This window comes from Acomys russatus, chromosome 26 (genome assembly GCF_903995435.1).
Source record: "Acomys russatus chromosome 26, mAcoRus1.1, whole genome shotgun sequence".
NCBI classification, from domain to species: Eukaryota; Metazoa; Chordata; class Mammalia; order Rodentia; family Muridae; genus Acomys; species Acomys russatus.
Window position 1 is genome coordinate 19538692 of NC_067162.1, and position 22084 is coordinate 19560775.

General features: G+C 42.8%; 2 protein-coding genes across 2 annotated transcripts in view; both read right to left on the bottom strand.

Moving 5' to 3' along the window:
• The window catches only part of LOC127209480 (liver carboxylesterase 1-like), an 81933-nt gene extending 81107 nt beyond the window's left edge, over positions 1 to 826 (bottom strand). Inside the window, exon 1 of the mRNA XM_051169131.1 lies at positions 735 to 826. Coding sequence (XP_051025088.1) covers positions 735 to 786 — 52 coding nt within the window. The 5' untranslated portion in view covers positions 787 to 826. The remainder of the gene's footprint in view (positions 1 to 734) is intronic.
• Positions 827 to 6074: 5248 nt separating this feature from the next.
• Positions 6075 to 22084, bottom strand: part of Ces5a (carboxylesterase 5A) — a 29962-nt gene continuing 13952 nt past the window's right edge. The window contains exons 8-13 of the mRNA XM_051169114.1: positions 21233 to 21373; positions 17571 to 17639; positions 15613 to 15760; positions 9869 to 10018; positions 6752 to 6824; positions 6075 to 6674 (exon numbers count right to left, since the gene is read on the bottom strand). Of these exons, the coding sequence (XP_051025071.1) occupies positions 6440 to 6674; positions 6752 to 6824; positions 9869 to 10018; positions 15613 to 15760; positions 17571 to 17639; positions 21233 to 21373 (816 nt within the window). The 3' untranslated portion in view covers positions 6075 to 6439. The remainder of the gene's footprint in view (positions 6675 to 6751; positions 6825 to 9868; positions 10019 to 15612; positions 15761 to 17570; positions 17640 to 21232; positions 21374 to 22084) is intronic.

Genomic DNA, 22084 nt, shown 5'->3' on the forward strand with positions numbered 1-22084 from the left:
CCATGTGCCCCAAAGTCCTCTGAAATAACTCCATATAGCCATTCCTACACAGTTTCCTCTGCCTCCCCACTTCCTTTCGGGGGAAACACAGTAAAGGCCTCTGCCCACAGTCCCTCTACCCATACCTCCTGAATGACTCAGCGCCCTTTGGCGACACTCACATCCTGTGTGTGTATTCTCCTTTAGCCTATTCTAAGTGCTCCAGAAACAAACACCAGTTTTCTCCTCACCACAGCCTAATAAGATAACTGTCATATTAGCTTTATCCATATTTTAGAGATGGGAGTCACCCAGGCACAGAAAATCAAATGCCTGGACAAAGGATACGAAACTAACAGCCGGAGCTGGTTTTAGATCCATGTTCCAGATACCAGTCACACTTTAATAATCTTCTAAAAATATTTTAAAGATCTATTTTAGATATTTCAGATCCAGCTAGCTATTAGACTAAGGATCAAGGATGGAAATAATCCAGTCTCTTTTCATCCCCCTGTACGAAGCCTGCAGTTAGCACACCAGCCTCCTGGGCCTGATGCCTGCAGCAGAGTCTCAGGAATTTTCCAGTCTTCTGTGTCATCTTTCATGGCCAAAGCAGGCTGGACATGACTGCTTCAAATTCAAGTCCAAGCTGGAAGAATAAAGCATGCTACAGAACCAGCCCTTCATCCCTTGCCATTCTGCCCACCTCTTCCCTGGGAAAGGGCTTCCGTATATTTGTATTGCAGAGGACTCACCGTAAGCCACGCAGGCAGAAAGAGAGACCAAGACCAAAGCATGGAACCACATTGTGCGGTGGCAACAGTTCTCTCTCTGACTTCTCTGCACTCCTTTTAAAGGATACGCTGTCCCCGCCCTAAACCTCAATCCCCACCTTGGATAAGCAGACCAATTACATCACCTAATGTAGCAGAAAAGATCTCCCTCTTCCAAAGGGCTTCCCAGAAGTCCTTTAGAGCCACCAAGCTATGTCTACTCTTTTTCATCTGATCAGTCTGTAACAAGTCCATGGCAGATGGGCATAAACATATCCAACTTTGTATATGAGACTTTCTCCAGCCTCAGAGGCGGGTACTATCAGCGCAACATTGTAGAGCAACTTGAAGCCCCAAAGTTGCTCAACTGGGGTGTTAGGACACATCCTAGCTTCTGTGGTCTGGTAATTCTGGTGGTTCTAGGCTTTCAAGTGTAGACGTGACCATGCACTTTACCCAGGATGCTGCTGTTGTGACATCAACATGAAGTGTCTAATTAAATCTTTTATGTGTTGAATACTTGGTCCCAGCTCACGGTGCCACTGAGGGGAGTGGATTATGAGGGCACTAACTTCTGCAGTTTAATGATCCTTTGGTGAACCCACAGCTCTCCCTTTTCTGCTTTATAGCGGGAGGTTTTACACAGTATCAGAGTACCACTATGTCATTGTGCTTTCTTTAAATTTCTTTAACTGCACTACTTACTTTTTAACTTATTTAACTTTTATTTAATTTCAGGCATTCATTTCTATAAATAGAACACCAATGTTACATGCAATCAATTAAAGGTAAATTTGGAAGATATGTCAGTGTACTTTTAAAAAAATGGTAAAGTAAATGGAGAAATATAAATAACACACTATGTTCACAAAAAAGACTTAATACCTATACCCATACAAGCTACTTGTGCAGAAAATGAACCAGTGACAGTCACTTGGTAACACACCGACATCTATCTTGACCACCATCACCAGCTAGGTGACAGGCATTGGATTGGCCAAGGGTCATAGTCACTGCAGTCATCTCCTGGAGCTTCAGGGGCTGTCTGCTGTCAGAGCTTTGGCCAGATGCTCTATTCCATGTGCATCTTCTGGTTCTAGAGTCTGTGCTAGACACAGTGGAGTTGATGTTGCTATGACAAACACCATTAGCAAAAGCAACTTGTGGAGGAAAGGATTTAGTTTAACCTATACCTCCCGTGTCCCAGTCCATCATTAAGGGGAGTCAAGTCAGGAATTCAAGGCACAAATCTGGAGGCAGGAACTGAAACAGGGCCAGAAGGGAGTGCTGCTTGGAATAACCATCAAGGTTGGATGATCACAGCCTAAGCAAAGCATGGTTCTCTCTGGGTCTTCTTCCACCCAAGGGATGGCAGTTTAAACAGGGGTGTGCTACTCTACAATTCTTTCATCTGTGGTATTTGCAGATGTTGAAGGACAGAATGGATTATTGTTGTTTGTAGGTGAGAGCAATCCCTCCCCGCTGCACTGGGGTGCTTTCTTCCAACCATGCTCCCACCATTGCAGTGTCATCTGTCCTGAAGTCCTCACCAAAGCCAAGCAGATGCCAATGGCTGCTTTTGAGCCTCATGGCTGTGGGCCCAAAAAGCTTTTTTTTTTTGTTTGTTTGTTTTTGTTTTTGTTTTTCGAGACAAGGTTTCTCTGTGTAGCCTCGGCTGTCCTGGACTAACTTTGTAGACCAGGCTGGCCTCGAACTTACAGCGATCCGTCTGCCTCTGCCTCCCAAGTGCTGGGATTAAAGGCGAGCGCCACCACCGCGTGGCTTCAATAAGCTTCGTGAACTTCTCAGCCTTAATCTGCCTCTAGTATGTTAATACAGCAACAGAGTATGGACTAATATGACTGTTGGTTTTTTTTTTTAAAGTAATTCCTCCAGATCAGGGTGTGAAAGCTGTCCCCATAGGTCCTCATGTGCTGCAGCCCCTTCTCCACCCTGCTCACTTGCCACTCTGCTCCCACAACACTGTTCCTGGCAGTAAATCTACACATGCGCTCCGATCCATTCAAGCCAACGCTTGACAATAAGTGTGCCCTGTATTTTGACACACTCAAAAGGCAAAGTAGGCTGTTTGTTGTTGTTGTTGCTGTTGTTGTTTTGGTTTTGGTTTGATTTTCCTTCTGTCCCTCCCTTCCCAGGGAACAAATGTGCTCTAAACCAACTTTAGAGGAGCGCAAAGGTAATGCGCGAATGGCCTCCCCTCCACCGTGGAAAGATGTCTGGGGAAGGAAATATCACATAGGGCATCTCAGGCCAGAAGCTGAGGGGGGAGAACTGGACTTTTGACTTTAGCAAAGGATCCACTGCCTGAAGACCCTCCAGAGAAGAGAAGGCCAGCCTGGAAGGAAGGTCTGCCTCACCTGAGGCTCATTAGTCAAAACCAAAAACACTTCAGACCTTGCTCAGCCTGTTCTGCCTGTGAGTCTAGCCCTTTGGATCACGAATTACACCACACCCCATGCCAAACATTACAGAGAAGATGAAAGGTGTAAATATTGCTCTTTCTAGTTATCTGTTCAGTAGGCTAGCATTTCACTCAGTGTCGCCACAGCTGTCAGGAGACCCCAGCAGAAGGAAGACCTTTCCGATGTTGTAGTGCTGCCATCTGCTGGACACTGGACGCCAGGCAAAGACTGGCGTTTTGTTCCTAAATTCGATGTTGATCTGGTTTAATGAAAGGGGTCTGAGATTGGGAGTTAAGTAACTAAAAAGACTTCCTGGTAAAAAAGAAAAAAAAATCCAATTATTTAGTTTAAAATAATGAAGTTTTTACAAAATTTGAATTTTTGCGATGATGGAACAGCATAGATAACTGATGCGTACTGTATACTTGTATTGATGATAAGGAAGCAACGCGGCTCTTTGGGACAGTGAATTTAAATACCTCAAGGAGAGTATGCTTAAACAGTCTGGCATTTCAAGAGCCTCCGTTCTTAAAAATCTTGGCTCTATAAATAATATTGTAAATTTTTTTAAAAAAGGTCATTCCCAAAATAGCTCATAAAATTATATTTTAAAGCTAGGTGTGAAAATATATATTGATAATCTCAATGCTTGGGAGGTAGAGGCAGGAGGATTAAGAGTCCAAGGTCACTCTCCATTATGTATTGAGCTCAGAGACACCAAAACTTAACAATAGAACTATATTCAATCATGTCCAGGATATTAAAACAGACTTCTGGAGAGAAAGTACATACAGACTGAGCATGAATTCAGTGGTTCTTAGCCAAAGGGAGCATCAGACGTCTGTGAACTGAAAATACAGATGTCCGGGCCTGTACATCTTCACTGTGACTGAAGACTGGTTAGCCACTGGATGCAGAATATGCATCCAAATGATTCCTCTGCACTCCTGAGAGGGAAGTCACAGCCAAATAGAAAAAAAAAAATAGACATTAGCTTTCACTTCTAGGTCAGCTTCAAATCCACAGCACATCAGACTGCATGTGACGAAGAAGGGGCGGGGTTCTATAGCTTGGTGACTTGGAAATGTCACTAGCAAGACACCTGCCAATATTAGAACCCAATTTGAGGATGTTGGACATGTAAATGTTGCAGTGTAAATGAAGCACGCAGTATCATTTAACGTAGTAGTGATGTAGTACATGTGTGTTGCACATGTGTATGTGTGTGGGAAACAAGGGACAGTGTCCGGTGTCATCCTCAAGAACTTGGCCCACATCCTTTAAGATAGGGTCTGTCACCAACCTGAAGCTCATCGGTGAGGCTAGGTTGGTTGGCCAGTGCCCCAGGGAATCATCCAGTCTCCACCTCCCCAACACTGGGGTCAGGGGTGCTTACCACCACACCCAGACTTTGTATGTGGATTCTGTTGCTCATGCTTGGAGACCAAGCACTTGGTGAGCTGAACCACTTGCCCAAACCTGTAACTTTTTTGTTTTGTTTTGTTGGTTGGTTGGTTGGTTTTTTGAGACAGGGTTTCTCTGTGGATCCATGGCTATCCTGGACTTGCTTTGTAAGTCAGGCTGGCCTCGAACTCACAGAGATCTGCCTGCCTCTGCCTCCCAAGTGCTGGTATTAAAGGTGTGTGACACTATGCCTGGCTAAATTTTCATTTTAAATAAGTGATTTCTAGATGATACTTTTTCCAAGATAGGGAAAGACAGCTGCAGAGGATCATGGAATTTCCCAGCTCCCTACAAATGGCACAATCTCTTTCTAGACCATAAAGAAAATTGGGTACCTCTTAGTCCATCTTTTCCAAAACCTCCTGACCTAGAAGAAGCCCACAGTGTTGGGTGGTATGTTCAGAGAGTAGGCACCTTGGCAGAAAGAGACTTGCCATGGAAAACCATGACCGTTTCCTGGAAGATGTCTGCAGACAGTCCTGAGGAAGGCATACCTTCCAGCATGTACCAAAGTGGTCCATGGGTTCCACAGAACTCTTCTAATTCCAGAATTTGCTTTCTCTTTCTAGAGGAGTTGGAAATATGGCTTGTAATACAAAATTCCTCCAATACATTTATCCCAGTGCTAGTTGCAAACCATTTGCAGAGAGGAGGCCGAAGAAACACTTCTAGGCAGTCAGAGTCTGTCTGCCAGCTGGAAATCATTGAGCCGGTTGAACTGGAAGTGACTGGCATTTCAGAAACCTGCCTACTATTTGTGCCTCATGTATAATCCTGAAGGAGTCACAACAATCATGAGACATGGTTGCAAGTTATACAGGCACAGTGCTGACCTAAAAAGTGAGAATGCCATCTTTCTTTCTTTCTTTTTTTTTTTTTTTTTTTTGAATGTTGGCAAGCAACACATGCACACACCCCTACCAGGTGGCTAACTTGACTTCATCCTTTCTAGTGTAAATGTGATGACTCCAGAAAAAGCTTTATTCTAAATCAAGCTCCCTCTCTTCTAAATCTTAACACACCTTCTCCCAAATAGTACTCACCAAACCTAAAACCATAAGATAGTCAGAGGTGTGCATCTTCCCTAATACCTGTCTGCATGCCATTTGGTAAAGGCCACATTTCTGTTCACCACTGTGCCCCTTGGGCGCATTCTCTCTATATATGATACACTCAGCATAACTTTGATGAATTGTGAGATCTCCTTTAACCCTACCAGCAAAGCCTCTTTTCTTCTCATTCCTGGCCTGAACCGTGTTGTCTGGTTTTAGACCTCTACACCCCTGGACCTTGGATGATGTCACAGCAGGATACTTTCTGGCATGTACCCCTCCCCCACATGTCTCACTAAGACAGGGCTCAAACCAAAATGTGCCAAGACTTGGCTTATACAAAAAGCTCTACTGTACTGGGGCTAAGGGTCTTCAATTTTATTCAACATCTGTATTGTGAGTGCTGGGGGTGGGAGAGGATTTGTGAGCTCAAATTAAATTGCGTTCTCTGCATATGTTTTGCATTCTAATTTTACTTCATATGAGTAATGGGATTATTATGTGACAAGTAATGGCCCAGCCCTCTCTACAGTCATTGAGAAAACCTCATTACCTTCCAAGACAAATTGAATTTTTTGATATTGAAAAGAATTTCATGAGGTTCATCCCTAAGCCCATAAAACTCCAGCTAAAGCAGATTAGTGCACAGAAATCCCCCCAGAATGCAGCTAACCTGGGAATGAAGATAATGGTTGAGGGAGAAAAACTTAGAAGAAGGAGGGAAATCAGACCCACACAATGATTACTTCTAAGGAGCAACAGAGAAAAAAAGGTAAGGTAAAGATAGAGAAAAGAGGATTAAGGAGGAAGCGGGGCTGAGCAGTGCTGCAGAAGCAGACATGATCAGGGGGAGGGTATCTGTCCAAAACTCCACTCTCTGGTCCTTCAGTCTCCGTCCAACGCTAATGTTCAAATCCAGCATCAGGTACTGCTCATCCTGGTCATAGACTGGCCACAGAGGCAGGCCATCCCCATTAGGATCTCTGAAAGGGAAAACAGACTCTGGTAAAACGGTCATCCTCAAACACCCGACCACAAGGAGGTCAGCTGGTCCACTTACCCGCTCCTGGCAAAGTTAGCCCAGTACTTCATCATCTTCTTGCTTAGAGACTTCTCCTCTTCAGTGGCTTCCGCTGCAGAAGAAGAAGACAAACCCAGCTGCTTACCTGCTTCATGGGGATCCCAAGGCTCTTCCCATTCCCTGAGCCTATTCATACCATGGCCCCTTACTGAATCCTTAAGTCGTAGCTCCAAGGTGCAGTCAAGGCACCACCCAAGAAATCCTGGCTTCCAAACAAGGGCAGGCTGAGCATACCTTTCTCAGTGGTCTTCTGCTCTAGCCATTCCCACCCGTTTGAATACAGAGTGCTCTCGCTCTACTCTCTCTCTCTCTCTCTCTCTCTCCAGCCATCTGCTGCTATCTGCTAAAGTTTGCTTCCAAGATGTCTCTACAATAACAAATTCCAAGGAGGCTACAGCTCATCTATAAAACAATGTCATTTTGGTAATAGCATCTACAAACCCCCACACTTTAAATCACTTCTGCCTCACTTGCAACAACTAGCACGGGATAGGTAAAGTTCATCATTTCCGTGCAGATACTTAGCTGCTGGTTCAAAGACAAGCACTGTTATCAATGGGTTGGGTACCTTCAGGAAGATGGGCACACGGCACAGATGGACACCTCTCTACATATTTGCTCATGCATGGGCACATATTCTGCACCTTGTTCTTTCTATAGAAGTTGTATCTGGAAACTGTATGTATAAATTCTATGTTGTCAGCTGTAAATCTGCCAACTGTTCTATGAATCATAATATATTCTCCGTTCAAGCATATGTATATGCAATTGCATTTAAGATTGTATTAAACATAGATACAGATTTACATGATATCTCATCTTTTGTTGGAGAAGGCAATGTTCTCACGTACACATGTTTTCGCACATGTGTATATAATTACCTCAAACTTCTGCACATAGAATTGCTAGGCTAAGGGCTGTACATGCTAAATTTTACAACCTTCTTCTAGCATATGAAATTGTGTGTTTGCCACACCTGTGCTGTTCTTCCAAACATGGATCGATGTAAGAAAGAATGATTCACCAGCTAAAGGTAATCTGCTGTTCTCCTCCTGTAACTGAATTTAAGAGGGTTGTATACGTTGAAAGCTACCCACATGTCTCCTTTCCATTAGCTGTCCAAGGTTTTTTGGATTTTTTTGTTTTTGGGTGGGGGGAGTTGTTTGTTTGTTTGGTTTGGTTTTTCAAGATGGGGTTTCTCTCTGTAACAGCCCTGGCTGTCCTGGACTCACTTTGTAGACCAGGCTGGCCTCAAACTCAGAGATCCGCCTGCCTCTGCCTCCTTAGCTCTGGGATTAAAGGCGTGTGCCCTCACCACCCAACTAAGTTGTCCAAGTTTTTATTAGCTTACTCTTATAGATTTTTAGGGACTCTGGAGTTCAAGAAATTCACCTCCCTAACACTAAGGCCCATCACTGTTTCCAGTTTGGAGAAGCCTTTCTTCATCCAGAGTGTGAGCTCACTGCTGAGGACAAGCACATATTAAATACACATTTCTTGCTTCATGGCAAGCACTTAGCTTCCTTGATGACCTGGAGTGGGGTGGAGGGATCCCCTTTTCTAAGGACTAGGGGAGGGGGGAGAGTAGAGAGGGTGGGACTTGGAGGAGAGGAGGAAGACGCTACAACTGGCATGTAAAGTGACTAAATAAATAAATCATAAAAAGAATACCCCAATTTGTTTTAAGAGAACACCTTAATGGCAGCTCCTTCATCATTATCTCTAAAATAAGGATGAATAGATAAATAAAATGACCAAGCTACAATCAACAAATGCTCTCAATGAAAGCTCCATTCAGGCCAGGTTGAATTAGTTAAGACCCTCTGCTCCGGAACACTCCTTCATTGCTGGTGGGAATGCAAACTAGTACAGCCACTTTGGAATCTATCTGGTGCTATCTCAGAAAAATGGGAATAGGGCTTCCTCAAGATCTAGCTATTCCACTCCTTGGAATATACCCAGAAGATGCTCCACCACACAACAAGAAAATTTGCTCAACCACGTTCATAGCAGCCTTATTCATAATAGCCAGAACATGGAAACAGCCTAAGTGTCCATCAGTAGAAGAGTGGATAAAGAAACTGTGGTACATATACACTATGGAATACTACTCAGCTATTAAAAACAAGGAATTCCCAAAATTTGTGGATAAATGGATTGAGCTAGAAATGATCATAATGAGTGAGTTAACCCAGAAGCAGAAAGACTCAAATGGTATATACTCACTTATATCTGCATACTAGCCCAAGGGGCATGTCCCACGAAAGCCTTCACTTACCAGGAAACTGGGACAGAGGGGAGGGCATCCTACTGGGACTCTAAATGAGAGACTCATGGGAGAATAGCAAAATAAAAGGATACAGAGGGTCCTAGAAATCTACAAGTAGAACAATAGGCAGATTTGGGCCCAGGGGTCCCGCTCAAACTAAGGCACCAGCCAGGGACAATGCAGGCGGTAAACTTTAAACCCCTTCCCAGATCTAGCCAATGGTCAGAATATTCTCCACAGTTGAGTGGAGAGTGTGATACGACTTTCTCACGTACTCTGGTGCCTCACATTTGACCATGTCCCCTGGAGGGGGAGACCTGGTGGCACTCAGAGGAAGGACAGCTGGTAGCCAAGAAGAGACTTGATACCCATATGAGAATATACAGGGGGAGGTAATCCCCCTCAGGAACAGTCATAGGGGAGGGGAATAATGGGAAAATGTGGGGGGGAGAGGAATGGGAGGATACAAGGGATGGGATAAACATTGAGATGTAACAAGAATAAATTAATAAAAAAAAAAAAGAAAAAAAAGAGGAAAAAAAAAAAGACACTCTGCTCCACAGTGTTTTAAACTCAATGTTTTAGTGGTAGTTCCTATGGGTAACTTCTTGTAACCATCCACTGTGTGTGTGTGTGTGTGTGTGTGTGTGTGTGTGTGTGTGTGTGTATGTGTGTAACATGTATATACTTCTAAACCATTGAGGTGATTAAATCTCAGCCAGTCAGTCCTTAGCAGGGGGCTTCATGCAAGCCATGGGGAATTGCCTCTTCTCACCTCACCCCACATTTCATGTTCCTGAAAGAGGAGCCTAGAGCCAGTTACTTACGAAAAAGGGCAATGTCACCCTCCAGGAAAGGACCGCCGAAGACAAAGCGGATTTCATCTGTGTGGTCAGCCTTCACAAAGGCTGGCCTTATGTTTTCAAAGCACTGGGGCCGGTGCTGAAACTCATAAAAATACACAGGTCCACCAGCATCTGGGGGGGGAAGCAAAAAAAAAAAAAAAAAAATCAGGCACGTGTGCAAGCAATGTATGGCCTTGCATCCCTACCTGTCAAAGCCCGAATTACAGGCCCAACGGTGTTGATAGCTCAAGAAGCCATATAAACCAGCCTGTCTGCCTTTTTTTCTTCCTTCCTTCCTTCTTCTCTCCATCCATCCCTCCCTCCTTCCCTCCCTCTGTCCCTTCCTTCTTTCCTTGCTTATTTGAGGCTGAAATTTCCCCCTACAAAAGCCTTCTTAGCCTTAGTGACAAAGATGTGACAATCCCTATGCCCATTCTGAGAAGGAAAGAATTCTACTTACTATAAAAGAAATGGAAGGGTCTCTCTTTTCTGAGACAAGGGCCGGGGTAAAGGAGGAAGAGATTGGGAGGGTGAAACCAGGAGGAGAGGATAGAGGCGGGTCTGCATTCAGCACGTGATGTGAATAGATTATTTTAATTTTTAAAAAGGAAGAGAAAACCATTTTCATACTGAGTCCAGATACACCTTGTAATGTGCTCTCATTGACGCTGGTTCAGATGTCTGGAGGCACCTAGAATAGTTCCCTCTTCCCCAAACAGTCTACATACAGGCAACTTCTACCTCATCTCCTTCTACAAAGGTCCTTTCTCTGTAGCATACCACACATACTTGGGCACACACGCATGAGTGTGCACACAGGCACTCACATGAACACAAACACACACTCAATGTATCCTCCAGTTGTCAGCCTATTTCTTGGCATTTCTTCCAACAAGGCATGTAATACATCTGCCTTATGAGTATTTCATTCCCTTTCTTCTACTATCTTTCTTTCTTGGATAATAAAAAGCACCTATTTCAAATGTAGAATGTGAGGAGCTTTTGCAAACCTATGCCTACTTATGTATCTACCACACAGAACATGCCCATCAATGCAACACACACACACACACACACACACACACACACACACACACGTAAAAAGAACAAAAACGTACCTTTAAAAATTCTCACTGTCTTGGCTTTGACAGTGGTTTCTAAGCTATGACACAAAATACACAACTAACAAACAAAATATAACTGAGGCAATAAGCATGAAAGCATAGTCAGTATCCAATTACTTTGAACATTATCAACAGAGCAAGAAATCAACCTAGAGAGCATCTGGCAAATCATTGCAAATACTTGGCAAATCACATCTCAAATGGAGTCGGTCTGTGTAATATTTGAAGAATTCCTAAAACAAATAAAAATTAATTCTCAGTTGAAAGAAGAAAGAATGAAAGACTTGCACAGATATTTTGCTAAGAGACATGTAAATGTTTGGAAACTATTTGACATTTTCTCTTACTTGTGGTATATGTGTGTATGTGTGTATGGATGGATGGATGTGTATGCTTGATTTATATATATATATATATGTATATATATGCATGTGACATATATGTATATATATAAACACATATAAATGTGGAAGGAGAGCAAATGACCATTGATGAGTGCATAAATAAATGTGGTATATACAGGCAAGGAGTACTCCTCAGCCTGAGGAAAAAATTCTGATATATAGTAGTAAATAGATGAAACTTGAGACATGATGTTAATGAGCTAGACAAAAATGACAAATATTATATTATTTCACTTATAAGAAACATATAAAATGGCTTAAGTACTAAATTTTGTTATACATATTTTGCCGTAACATTTTAAGTATAAAAATGGTGCTGTTTAATTTTTATATGTTTGAGTTTTCCTATTTCTTCTATTTAATTTTTTATTTCACTCCAATGTGAGTGTATTGAGATTTGTTCTATGGGCAAATGTGTAGCTTATCCTGGAGGACGTACATGTACAAGAGAAAAATAAGGACTCAACTGGCTGTTGAATGTAATGTCCTTTTTGCATTGTTAGGTCTGGCTGATTTGTAGTATTATTTATAGTGTTACTCTTATCTTCTATTTCCCTCTTCATATTTCGCATAAGTGTACTGTCATTGAAAGTGAGATGTTAAAGTCTCCCACTATTATAACAAACCTATCGCTTCAAGCTTTTTCTGTCACCTTTACTTCATATACTTTGTGGCTCTACCATAAGGGCGGTATAGGTTTCTAATTATGATGTTGCCCCCTTGTAATGTTCTTCCCTGTGTCTTGCCGTACTGTCTGTCTCCAGTACGTACTTTGTCTGACTAACGCAGCAGCCCAGCGCTCTTCTGGCAGCCCTTTGCCTTGAGTACCTTATCCACTCTTTCACTGTTAGCCAATGTGCATCCTTGGTTTCCTCGTTCTCTTGGTCCTTTTCTAAATAGCACGTGTCACAGATTCTTTACTCTCTCGGCAACATCTGCCTACTGAGAGATAGGCCCCTTTACATTTAATATAATTCATAAAAGAGAAGGATTCACGCCTGACGTTTTGCTATTTGCTTTCCATGTCTCTCACAGCAGTTTTGATTCTAGCAGCCTTCTTTTGCATTGAGATTTTCTGGCGCATCGTTTTGACCCACCTCTTACTTCTTTTATCGCAAGTTTTTAGTTATTTTCTAAATTGATATTTAAGATTGTTATTCACACCTTACATTATAATAACCAAGTTCAAATTAACATCAATTTACTTTTGATAGCATAAAATCTTTATGTTAAGACTAAATTTATCTCTCTGTTGTATCTTACAATAGAGATTTACAGTTGTTTTATGTAATTGTCTTTAAAATCATTTAGGGGAGAGGATATTGTAAACAAGAATGAATTAATAATGACTTCCATATTACACAGTCATTTTTATTGTGCTACTTACCTATCCGTGTGGATTTGAAATGCTTTCTGCATCCTTTTGTCTCAGCAGACAATCTTTAAAGAACTCTCTTTTCCTCCTGGGCAAGTTTGTTAGCTATAAGCTCATGTTCTGTGTACCTGGGGATATCCTGGTTTATCCTTGTTTTCTGAAGGACAGTTTTACTGGGTATCTAATTCTTGGCTAGGAGCCTTGGCTATTTTATTTTCTGGCACGTTGAATATGTCATCCCCATACTTTCTGACCACCATCATTTCTTTGGGTAGATCCTCTAATTTCTAGATGACAAGTACCAGGTCTCTTACTGTGTCCATGAAGCTCTTTTGTTTATCTCTGGCTTTAGATACAATGTGTTTCTTCGTGGTCTCTGAGCTTTTCCTATAGGAGGGTTGCTGGAACTCTTAGCTGCCAAACCTTCAGTAACTTTGTAACGTTTTGTCCAGTACTTACTCTTCCTGCCTCTTTAATCTCTCCCGTCTTTCTTGGGATCCTATTATACATACATTTGGTTGGTCAAATTGTTCTACAAGATTCCTGTGATCTGTTCATTTTCCTTTATTCTTTTCTCATTCAGACCGAGTGTCTCAGCATAGCTTAGCATAGCATGGCATGGCAGAACTTAGCATAGCATGGCTTCTTGTTCTTTCTTTCATGTGCTCAGATCTATGATCAATCCCTTGAGTAACTCGTTCATTTCAGTTATTTTACCTTTCCTCTCTATCTTGTTGTTAAAAAAAAAAAACAAAAAACAAAAAACTAAAGTCTATCTCTTTATAGTCACTATTTAGTGATAATTTATTTTCATGGCTTCCTTTAGACATTTGAACATATTTAAAATAGGACATTTTTGCTGAGGTGGCGGTGACAGTGCAGCTAGCATACCTGTCAGTCCATATTTAAAACAGTGGATTTAAAGTTTTTGTTCAGTATTTCCAATGTTTGGAGTTCTTCAAAACCAGTTCGTTTATTTCTTTCTGTATGTAAGTGATACGTTCTTGTATCTTTGTCTGTTTTAATTTAAAAAACAAAATAAAACAACAATAGCAACAACAAAATAGATGTGCTGTGGATGTGATGGACTCTAATCCCGATAACTCCCTGGGTTTTGTGTTTCACTGACTGTTCAGAGTACTGTTGGTTATTATTATTATTTTTTTTTTACTGATGTTCTTATACTAACTTTATAAAGTTATTTGTCCTAAGTGGTCACTGAAGCCAATTTTATCAGTTTATGACATAACAAGTCAGCCAAGATTTCCATAAACCTTTAAAACCAATGACACAAACAAAGCAGGGCAAAGGACAGAGGAACTCACATCACAGTCTTTTCAGTTAGATTTGGGTTTGTGTGTGTGTCTGTGCATTGTGTGCGTATGTGTTTGCGTGTGTATGCATGTGTGCGCATGTGTGTATGTGCATGTGTGAGTGCATGTTTGTGCATGTGTGTACACGCATATGTGTGTATGTCCGTTTATGTGTGCATGTCTGTGTGCATTGTGTGTGCATGCATATGTACATGTGTGTGTGGTGGTATGTGCATTGTGTGTGTGTGTGTGTGTGTGTGATTAAAGGAGTATGCTTTCTTTTCTTTTAACTTTTCTTTATTTTTGAGAGCTGTATACATGTGTATAATGAAATAAGACTATGCCTACCTACTCACACTTCCCCTCTTTACCTCCCCCTAAGTTCATGCATTTTAACTTTAGAACCTAACCTCAGTTAGTGCTGTCCATATGTGCGTGGGGAGGTGACACATCGAAGCACTGGGAATTGACAGTGGACACACGCACAGCAGGTGACTCTCTCCATCCCAGCAGTAACTGTCCACTGCCAGTAGCTCCTCAGTGGGGGTGTGGCCTGATCCATTATCATAGTTCAGTGACAAGTCCTAAAATCAAGTGAGCTGTATCTCCTCTAGTGTTAGGCTTTTTCAAGATTGATTTGGCCACCCCTGCATTTTCATGTAAATTTTAGAATGAGGTTGATAATTTCGACAAAACTGTTACAAAAGAATTGCCGTCATTCTGCATTGAGTCTGCAGATAAAATTCCCCTTATTTTCTTTGAACCACTTGAATTAGGCTTCCGCTCTCTTACCATTCAATTAAAGTTGACATCAAAGTCACCAATGACTTACTTCTGTGTTGTCCAATTCAGCAGTCCACTCAGTAGTCTTCTCACCTGGTCTGCCATGAAGAGGCCTAGTGACCTCCCATGCCAACCAGGCCTGCCAACTCTGTCCCTCTTTTCTGCCACTGCACTTATCACCATGACACAGTCTATATTAGTTTATTTTCTTTTTTTCCCCAGCATCTCTCACTAGAACAGTGGCAGAGTATTTATTCTGCTCACTGCCGTCCAGGATACAGGACAGAGTCAGGCATAAAAGAGGTCATTAAGAATTTGTTAAAAGAGAAACATAGGAATGGGGGAAAGTAAGAAGGAAGGGGGGAAGAAAGAGAGGGAGAAAAGGAGAAAGGAGAGAGGAGGAAGAGATGAAGGGAGGTTAGCTTTACATCTGCTCCCCAAGGACTTTCTGTTTTATTTCATCCCCCCTTATTCCTGTAGCTAAGATGTTTTTTTGAGAAACAACCAACTCCAGAAGAAAAGTAAAAAGAAAGGATAGGACTAAACTAACAAGTCGTCCTGGTTCCTGAACTGCAAGGATGGGTGTAGAGTTCTTCCATCCTCAACACACCGAAGAGATCTTCACAGTAAAGGAAGGCAGGGGTGGCTCCTCGGTAGACACCATGGACCCCCCTTGGCCTCCTATTGTACCTTCTGCATCCTTGAAAGGTTCTTGTCAGAGACTCACCTCTGTGATACCGAGCTGTGACCAGCGCAGGGACCGTAAAGAATACATCTCCAAACAAGTCCAGTAAAGTGTCTCGGATGTCAGTCAAGGAATGCCTGTCTTGGAAGTACTCCTTAGCCACAACATGCAAATACTGGGTGGGGATATGCTATGGAAAGAAAGGGAGGGAAGGGAGGGAGGGAGGGAGAAAGAAGGGGGAAAGGAAAAGAAAAACTCATGGTCATAGGAAATCCAAGTTAACAACAATGGCTAACCTGTTAACTAAGCATCAGCCTGTAAAGTCATAAATACTATGTACACCTTGCCTCATTTCACCCACACAGCAATCCGAGGATGCATTAAAAATTAAGTCTGTGGATTTGGAAAGTAAGACAGAGAGAGAGAGAGAGAGAGAGAGAGAGAGAGAGAGAGAGAGAGAGATAGATATTAAATGGTTGGTCTAAATTGATGGAACCACAATTCGTTCACAAGCTTGTATTCAAACCCCATGCTCTGGGCCACACACAGTACACACATGGGTGGCACTCAGGGCAAAGTGCAAATCTGGAGTCCTGTGTTCCAAAGTTGTTAAGAATTTGCAGTTGGTGACATCAGAACATCAAGCTAAGGGGTGGGGGCGTTTCAGAGCAGGAAGTATTATATGACACACTGGCCACACACCCACAAAACTGTCCCTGCTCCTGGGACAAGCTCTGCTTCTAAGCCATTTGGTGTCTTCAAGCCTTAGTTTCTACATCTACAATTTTAAAAATGGATCATTCTAAGAATTATCTGAGACAACGAGGTGAACATGCTGCCTGGCAGACAGCAGGCCTTGATCTGTTGGCTCCTGAGCCCCGTTGCTGAGAGCCTCTGTTGGACGTTGGACATTTGCTGCCTTCTTTGACCCATCTCCAGCTGCCTCCCAGTCTTCTAACCTTGACCTTGCCCTAACACGAGTGGCAGACTGTGGAAGGCCAGCTTCTTGATGACCTGAGGGCCTATCACCATGGTGACTGTTTAAAAAGGGTCTGATGATCTAGGGAATACTGGGAAATTTGTTGTGCCTTAAGCCTTTGGTGGCACAGCCATGGGCACATTTCTGTAGAATTTGGAGGCAAAGTTATGCAAGCCTTACCTGGGAGTACAGTTGAGAGCCTCTCTTCTGGACCTCAGAAGACTGATGGTATTTTAATCAAACCCAAAGCAAGAGAGGGCTGCAGCAGACCAGTCTGTAGGACAAAAGCCTGTCCCCTTGGACCATGAGACAAGCAGACTTTACAGACCTGGAAGTATCCAGGCTGGCAGAGAGGCTGTCCATCACTGGAAAACCCCCAGAAGACAGTCACAAGGCCAACTCTTAGGCATCTGGAATGAGGCCAGAGGACTACTCACCATTTGGGAAGCACCCCTGCATGCTACCAGGTCTTTCTTGTAGATGTTTCACCTCATCTCTTGCTTTTGTGCCTTCCCAGAAAACCTATTTGCTTCCACCCATGAGACTTGGCTCAAGATACAAGATATTTATAATGCTTGAGATGTTTGAAATGCCCTTCTTCCAGTGTTCCTTTCCCTATGACTCAGACGATTGGAAATCTCCCCAAAGGGGCAACTACCATGCAGACAGGGGGATCCCACTACTCAATTTATATCTTGAATAGTCCTCAATCCTCAGATGCAGTTCACTCCATTGGATAGCCAAGACTCACTATGTATCCCTCGTCCAAGGCAAGGAGCTAGTAGGTACCTTGGCCTACCCAGGCAGGCCCCTTTGCAGCTAGAAATCCAACCACTCCCTTTTCTCTGTTTCTTACAACTAGATAATATGAGGGATAGAAGGAGCTCTTAGGACTTAAGAATTGTGGGGATAAGTGATTTTGAACCAATAATAAGTGTACTGAATTAGTTGATTAAGTAGTCACCATGGAATGTCTGTACTCTCAAATCTCTGGAAAGTCACATTACCCACAATCACTTACCAGGAAAACGTGTATCAAGTTGAGAGCAACGGACTGGTTGGAGCCGAGGAGAATCTCAGGGATGTCCCTCTGTGGAGACAAGCAGGGTAGTCTACCATGAGCCACCTGGGCATCAGAAAGTAAAACAGGGCCCAAACACCTAATTTCTTCCAGCCCAGAGTGAAAAAAAAAAGGGAGCCCTCTTGGCCCCAGGTGACCTCAGCTATCAGTTGGTCAATGAATTTCCCCTTCCCACATCGGATCAGAGGCAGCCATTCCCTGTCATACCTGTAGCCCTCAAGTGGTTACAGGTCATCAATTGGATTAAACTAATACGCTAAAGTGATGAACGTCTCACCCCACCCCTGCCACCTTACATAAGAACATAACAGTATTTAGTCTTTAAAGCAGTGATGCTATTTCAATGAGACTACTAAAGGCACCCTGACAAGAGAAATTTGAGACATACAGATACTAAGAATCCAAGTACAAGAGCACACTCTATAGAACCCAGGGAGGAAGTGACCATCCACAAGACAGAGAGAAAGCAAACTTGGGACAGCTTAGTCTCAGGCATGGGGGACACTCCAAAACTGCACTTCTATGGTTTAAGACATCAAAGCTCACGTTGTCATGGTGATCTGAACTGATATACACTTCAGTTCAACCCCAGGTTCACAGAGAAGCCAGCGGGTCTGTGACTCTCCTTCCAAAACCTTGTCTAGACAGGACCATTAAGAAGCCAGAGGGGGTTGAGGACATTTCAGGGGGCTGGGGCTGTGGGCTGTGGTGAATCTGCAAAGAACTCTTCATGTCTCAGATTCCACACTCGTGAGATGAAAACAGCAAACTGCCCACAAAAGAGCAGAGGCAGTGGAGGAGAGAGCTGCTGTTTGGAAAGCGTTCACAACGGCGCTTCTTTTACACAGTTAGATCATTTCCTGGCTGTACTATGGCTCAACACCATGAGTGGGTAGACCTACGATTCAGTAGTCAGATAGATTTACTAGAAAATCTTGTCATCTTCCTCCCTGACAGTTTCCCACAGACACATTTTGACTACTATCCCTCCTCTTTAGTAAAACACTGTATTTGCTTTCGGTCTCCATTCAACAAGGACAGATTTAGCTAAAACCAATGCCCATTGGATCCCCCCGATGGTGCCGATCTGTGTACACATCACCCCCCCATCCTCCATCTCCAGGATTATTCCAAGAGTTCATATTTGCTGAGCGATTGCAAGATGCCAGGCTATTCAATGTATCTCCAGCTTGAAAAGCAGAGGCTAAATGCATAAATGGTCCACACTACTGTCTCCTTATTGGCTGGGAGACAGGAACACCACTCTACTTCCAAAGGTCAGTTTCTTTAACTATAAAGTAGAAGACACGATGCCTGTTGGCAAGTTCTATTCAGATGGAATGTGTTCTTATGTGCAAGACACTCCAGGGACTGGTCACAGTGGTTATGGCCATTGATTGCTTTATTTCCTTAGTCCTATCTCCCTGCTACCCTGCCAGTTTAAAACAAAGAGGTTGGATAGATCTGGGTAGGGGTTTAAAGTTTACCGCCTGTATTGTCCTTGGCTGGTGCCTTAGTTTGAGCGGGACCCCTGGGCCCAAATCTGCCTATCATAATGCTCTACTTGTAGGTTTCTAGGACCCTCTGGATCCTTCTACTTTGCTATTCTCCCATGCTTCTCTCATCTAGAGTCCCAATAGGATGTCCTCCCCTCTGTCCCAGTTTCCTGGTAAGTGAAGGCTTTCGTGGGACATGCCCCTTGGGCTAGTATGCAGATATAAGTGAGTATATACCATTTGAGTCTTTCTGCTTCTGGGTTAACTCACTCATTATGATCATTTCTAGCTCAATCCATTTATCCACAAATTTTGGGAATTCCTTGTTTTTAATAGCTGAATAGTATTCCATAGTCTATATGTACCAGTTTCTTTATCCATTCTTCTACTGATGGACACTTAGGCTGTTTCCATGTTCTGGCTATTATGAATAAGGCTACGATGAACATGGTTGAGCAAATTTTCTTGCTGTGTGGTGGAGCATCTTCTGGGTATATTCCAAGGAGTGGAATAGCTGGGTCTTGAGGAAGCCCTATTCCCATTTTTCTGAGATACCACCAGATAGATTTCTAAAGTGGCTGTACTAGTTTGCATGGTCAGAACATTCTCCACAGTTGAGTAGAGAGTGGGATATGACTTTCTCACGTACTCTGGTGCCTCACATTTGACCATGTCCCCTGGAGGGGGAGACCTGGTGGCACTCAGAGGAAGGACAGCAGGTTACCAAGAAGAGACTTGATACCCTATGAGCATATACAGGGGGAGGTAATGGCCCTCAGGAACAGTCATAGGGGAGGGGAATAAGGGGAAAATGGGAGGGAGGGAAGAATGGGAGGATACAAGGGATGGGATAACCATTGAGATGTAACAAGAATAAATTAATAAAAAAACATTAAAAAAAAAAACAAAGAGATTGGTCTAGGTAAATGAGTGTTGACTTCATAATGAATTTGACCTCTCCTCCGAACTTCGAAAGCAGACGGAAAGCTTAAATTCCAGGGTCCAGAAACCATCCCTCCCTCTGTTCACCCAAGATTTGTTCAATCATCCCTGCCTCAGAGGGACTTCTCCTCCCTGCCCTCTGACACCCCTGAATAAGTCTTCTTCCCCGTGTGTTCTTCAATGCTCTGTGCATGCTCTGAAAGCATCCTTTGATTGTGCATGCTTGCTATGTGACCCTGGAGAATGTGGCCTGACAGGAAGCAGGAACCTGGGACTATCCGCTACTGAAGGTTGGGCATTTTCTAAGTCTACACAACTTCCTTGCATTTCATAATTCTACGGCAGAAGCAAACTTAGAAAATGTTCTCAGAAGGGAAAATGCCAAGACCAGGACTGGATATAAAAAAAATCTGAAGGAATGAAGTGTTTCAAATCTATCTGAAATGGTAACTGTATTTACTTGAAATAATCACTTTAGTTTTTTTGTTTCAGTTTTGGTTTTGTTTGGTTGGTTTTTTTTGTTTTTTTGATTTTTGTTTTTGTTTTTTGTCTGGGGTTTTTGCTTGTTTGTCTGTTTTGTTTTAGTAAAGACAAATGGATCCAACTCTCTCCTTTGTACACCGTTGTTGGTTTCGTTTTGTTTTGTTTTTTGTATTAACTCTGTATAAGGAGCAAGATGGACATACATTACTGCTGATCCTCCAGACCCTAGTTCTTCTTGCCTGTAGTTTAGATGTGTTTGAGTACACCCAACCAAATGTTCATGGGCTAGAAGTTTTGTTCTCATTAAAGTGTATTGTACAATGGTAAATCTCTAAGAGGTTTTCAAGAGGTTGAGGTATAAAGTAGGACTGACTCTTTATGCTGGACCCATTCTGCACAGGGCCCTTTCCTTTCCTACTCCTCCACCATGTTGTGACATAGCCTGTGAAATCACCTCCAAATGATGGCACCATGCTGATTTTACTTTCTATTGGCCAAAATCAGGAGCCAAATAAGCCTCTCATTAAGCAGACTAAGTCCCCTCTTCTGGTCAGTGGGAAGATGATTGCTTCATGAATAACCACAGGCTTCCAACTCTTCTCACATGGGGAATCATCTATGGAAGCAAACGGTTGCCTTGCTGTCGAGGAAAGAGGCAGGGAGGGCAGCCAGAATTCTTACCATGGGCAGTATGTAGCCACACTCCTGGTTATTGACGCCAATGATAGAGGGAACTGCCTTAAATGCCTTTTGAGACAATAGTTCTAGCGGTTCTTGAGGAAAGAAAGAACCATCGACCACTCGAGTGAACGACTTTGTTTTCTGCAACAAGGAAAGGAAAAACCAACAGTTTTACAAAACCGCTGTCCTCAGAAGTCCAATTGCATCCAGAAGAGGGGAAAACAAAAATCAGCCCAGCCAAATCTAAACCTTTCTTTGCCATAGTTTCTCATCTGCTAAATAATAAAACAGCAATAATAATATCAAAGAAACACAATAGCCAAGCACAGAAATCTTCCAAGGGGTTTGTAGACCAGCAGCATCAACATAATCTGGAAATGTATTAGATTTACAAACTCTCAGGGCTGATGAGCAGGGAACTCTGAGAACAGTCTAGAGGGCTGTCACTGTGGCCAACTTCCGGTGATGCCGAGGCCTGCTTAAGTCTGAGACCTTCTGACCAAAATGGGAAGGGGAGGAGAGGCTGGGATGAAGATGACAGGTACAAACCCATTCCTGTGCTTTAGGCCTCAGAAAGCAAAAACTGTTTCTGATCAGTGTGTGTGTGTGTGTGTGTGTGTGTGTGTGTGTGTGTGTGTGTGTTTTCTCATCAGCCCTGATCATGTTTTCTCTTTTTCAGGTTCCTGTTTACCGAATTGGGTAGAAGGGCCGTGCAAGAGCTTACAGTGGTGGGTCACTATTTCCCACTTTCAGACTCTAGGATGCAAGTGTCCAACACATACCGAGCACCTACAAACATTTGAGTCTAATAAGTAACAAACTTATGCAATCAAGGACTAGCAGAGTCTTGAA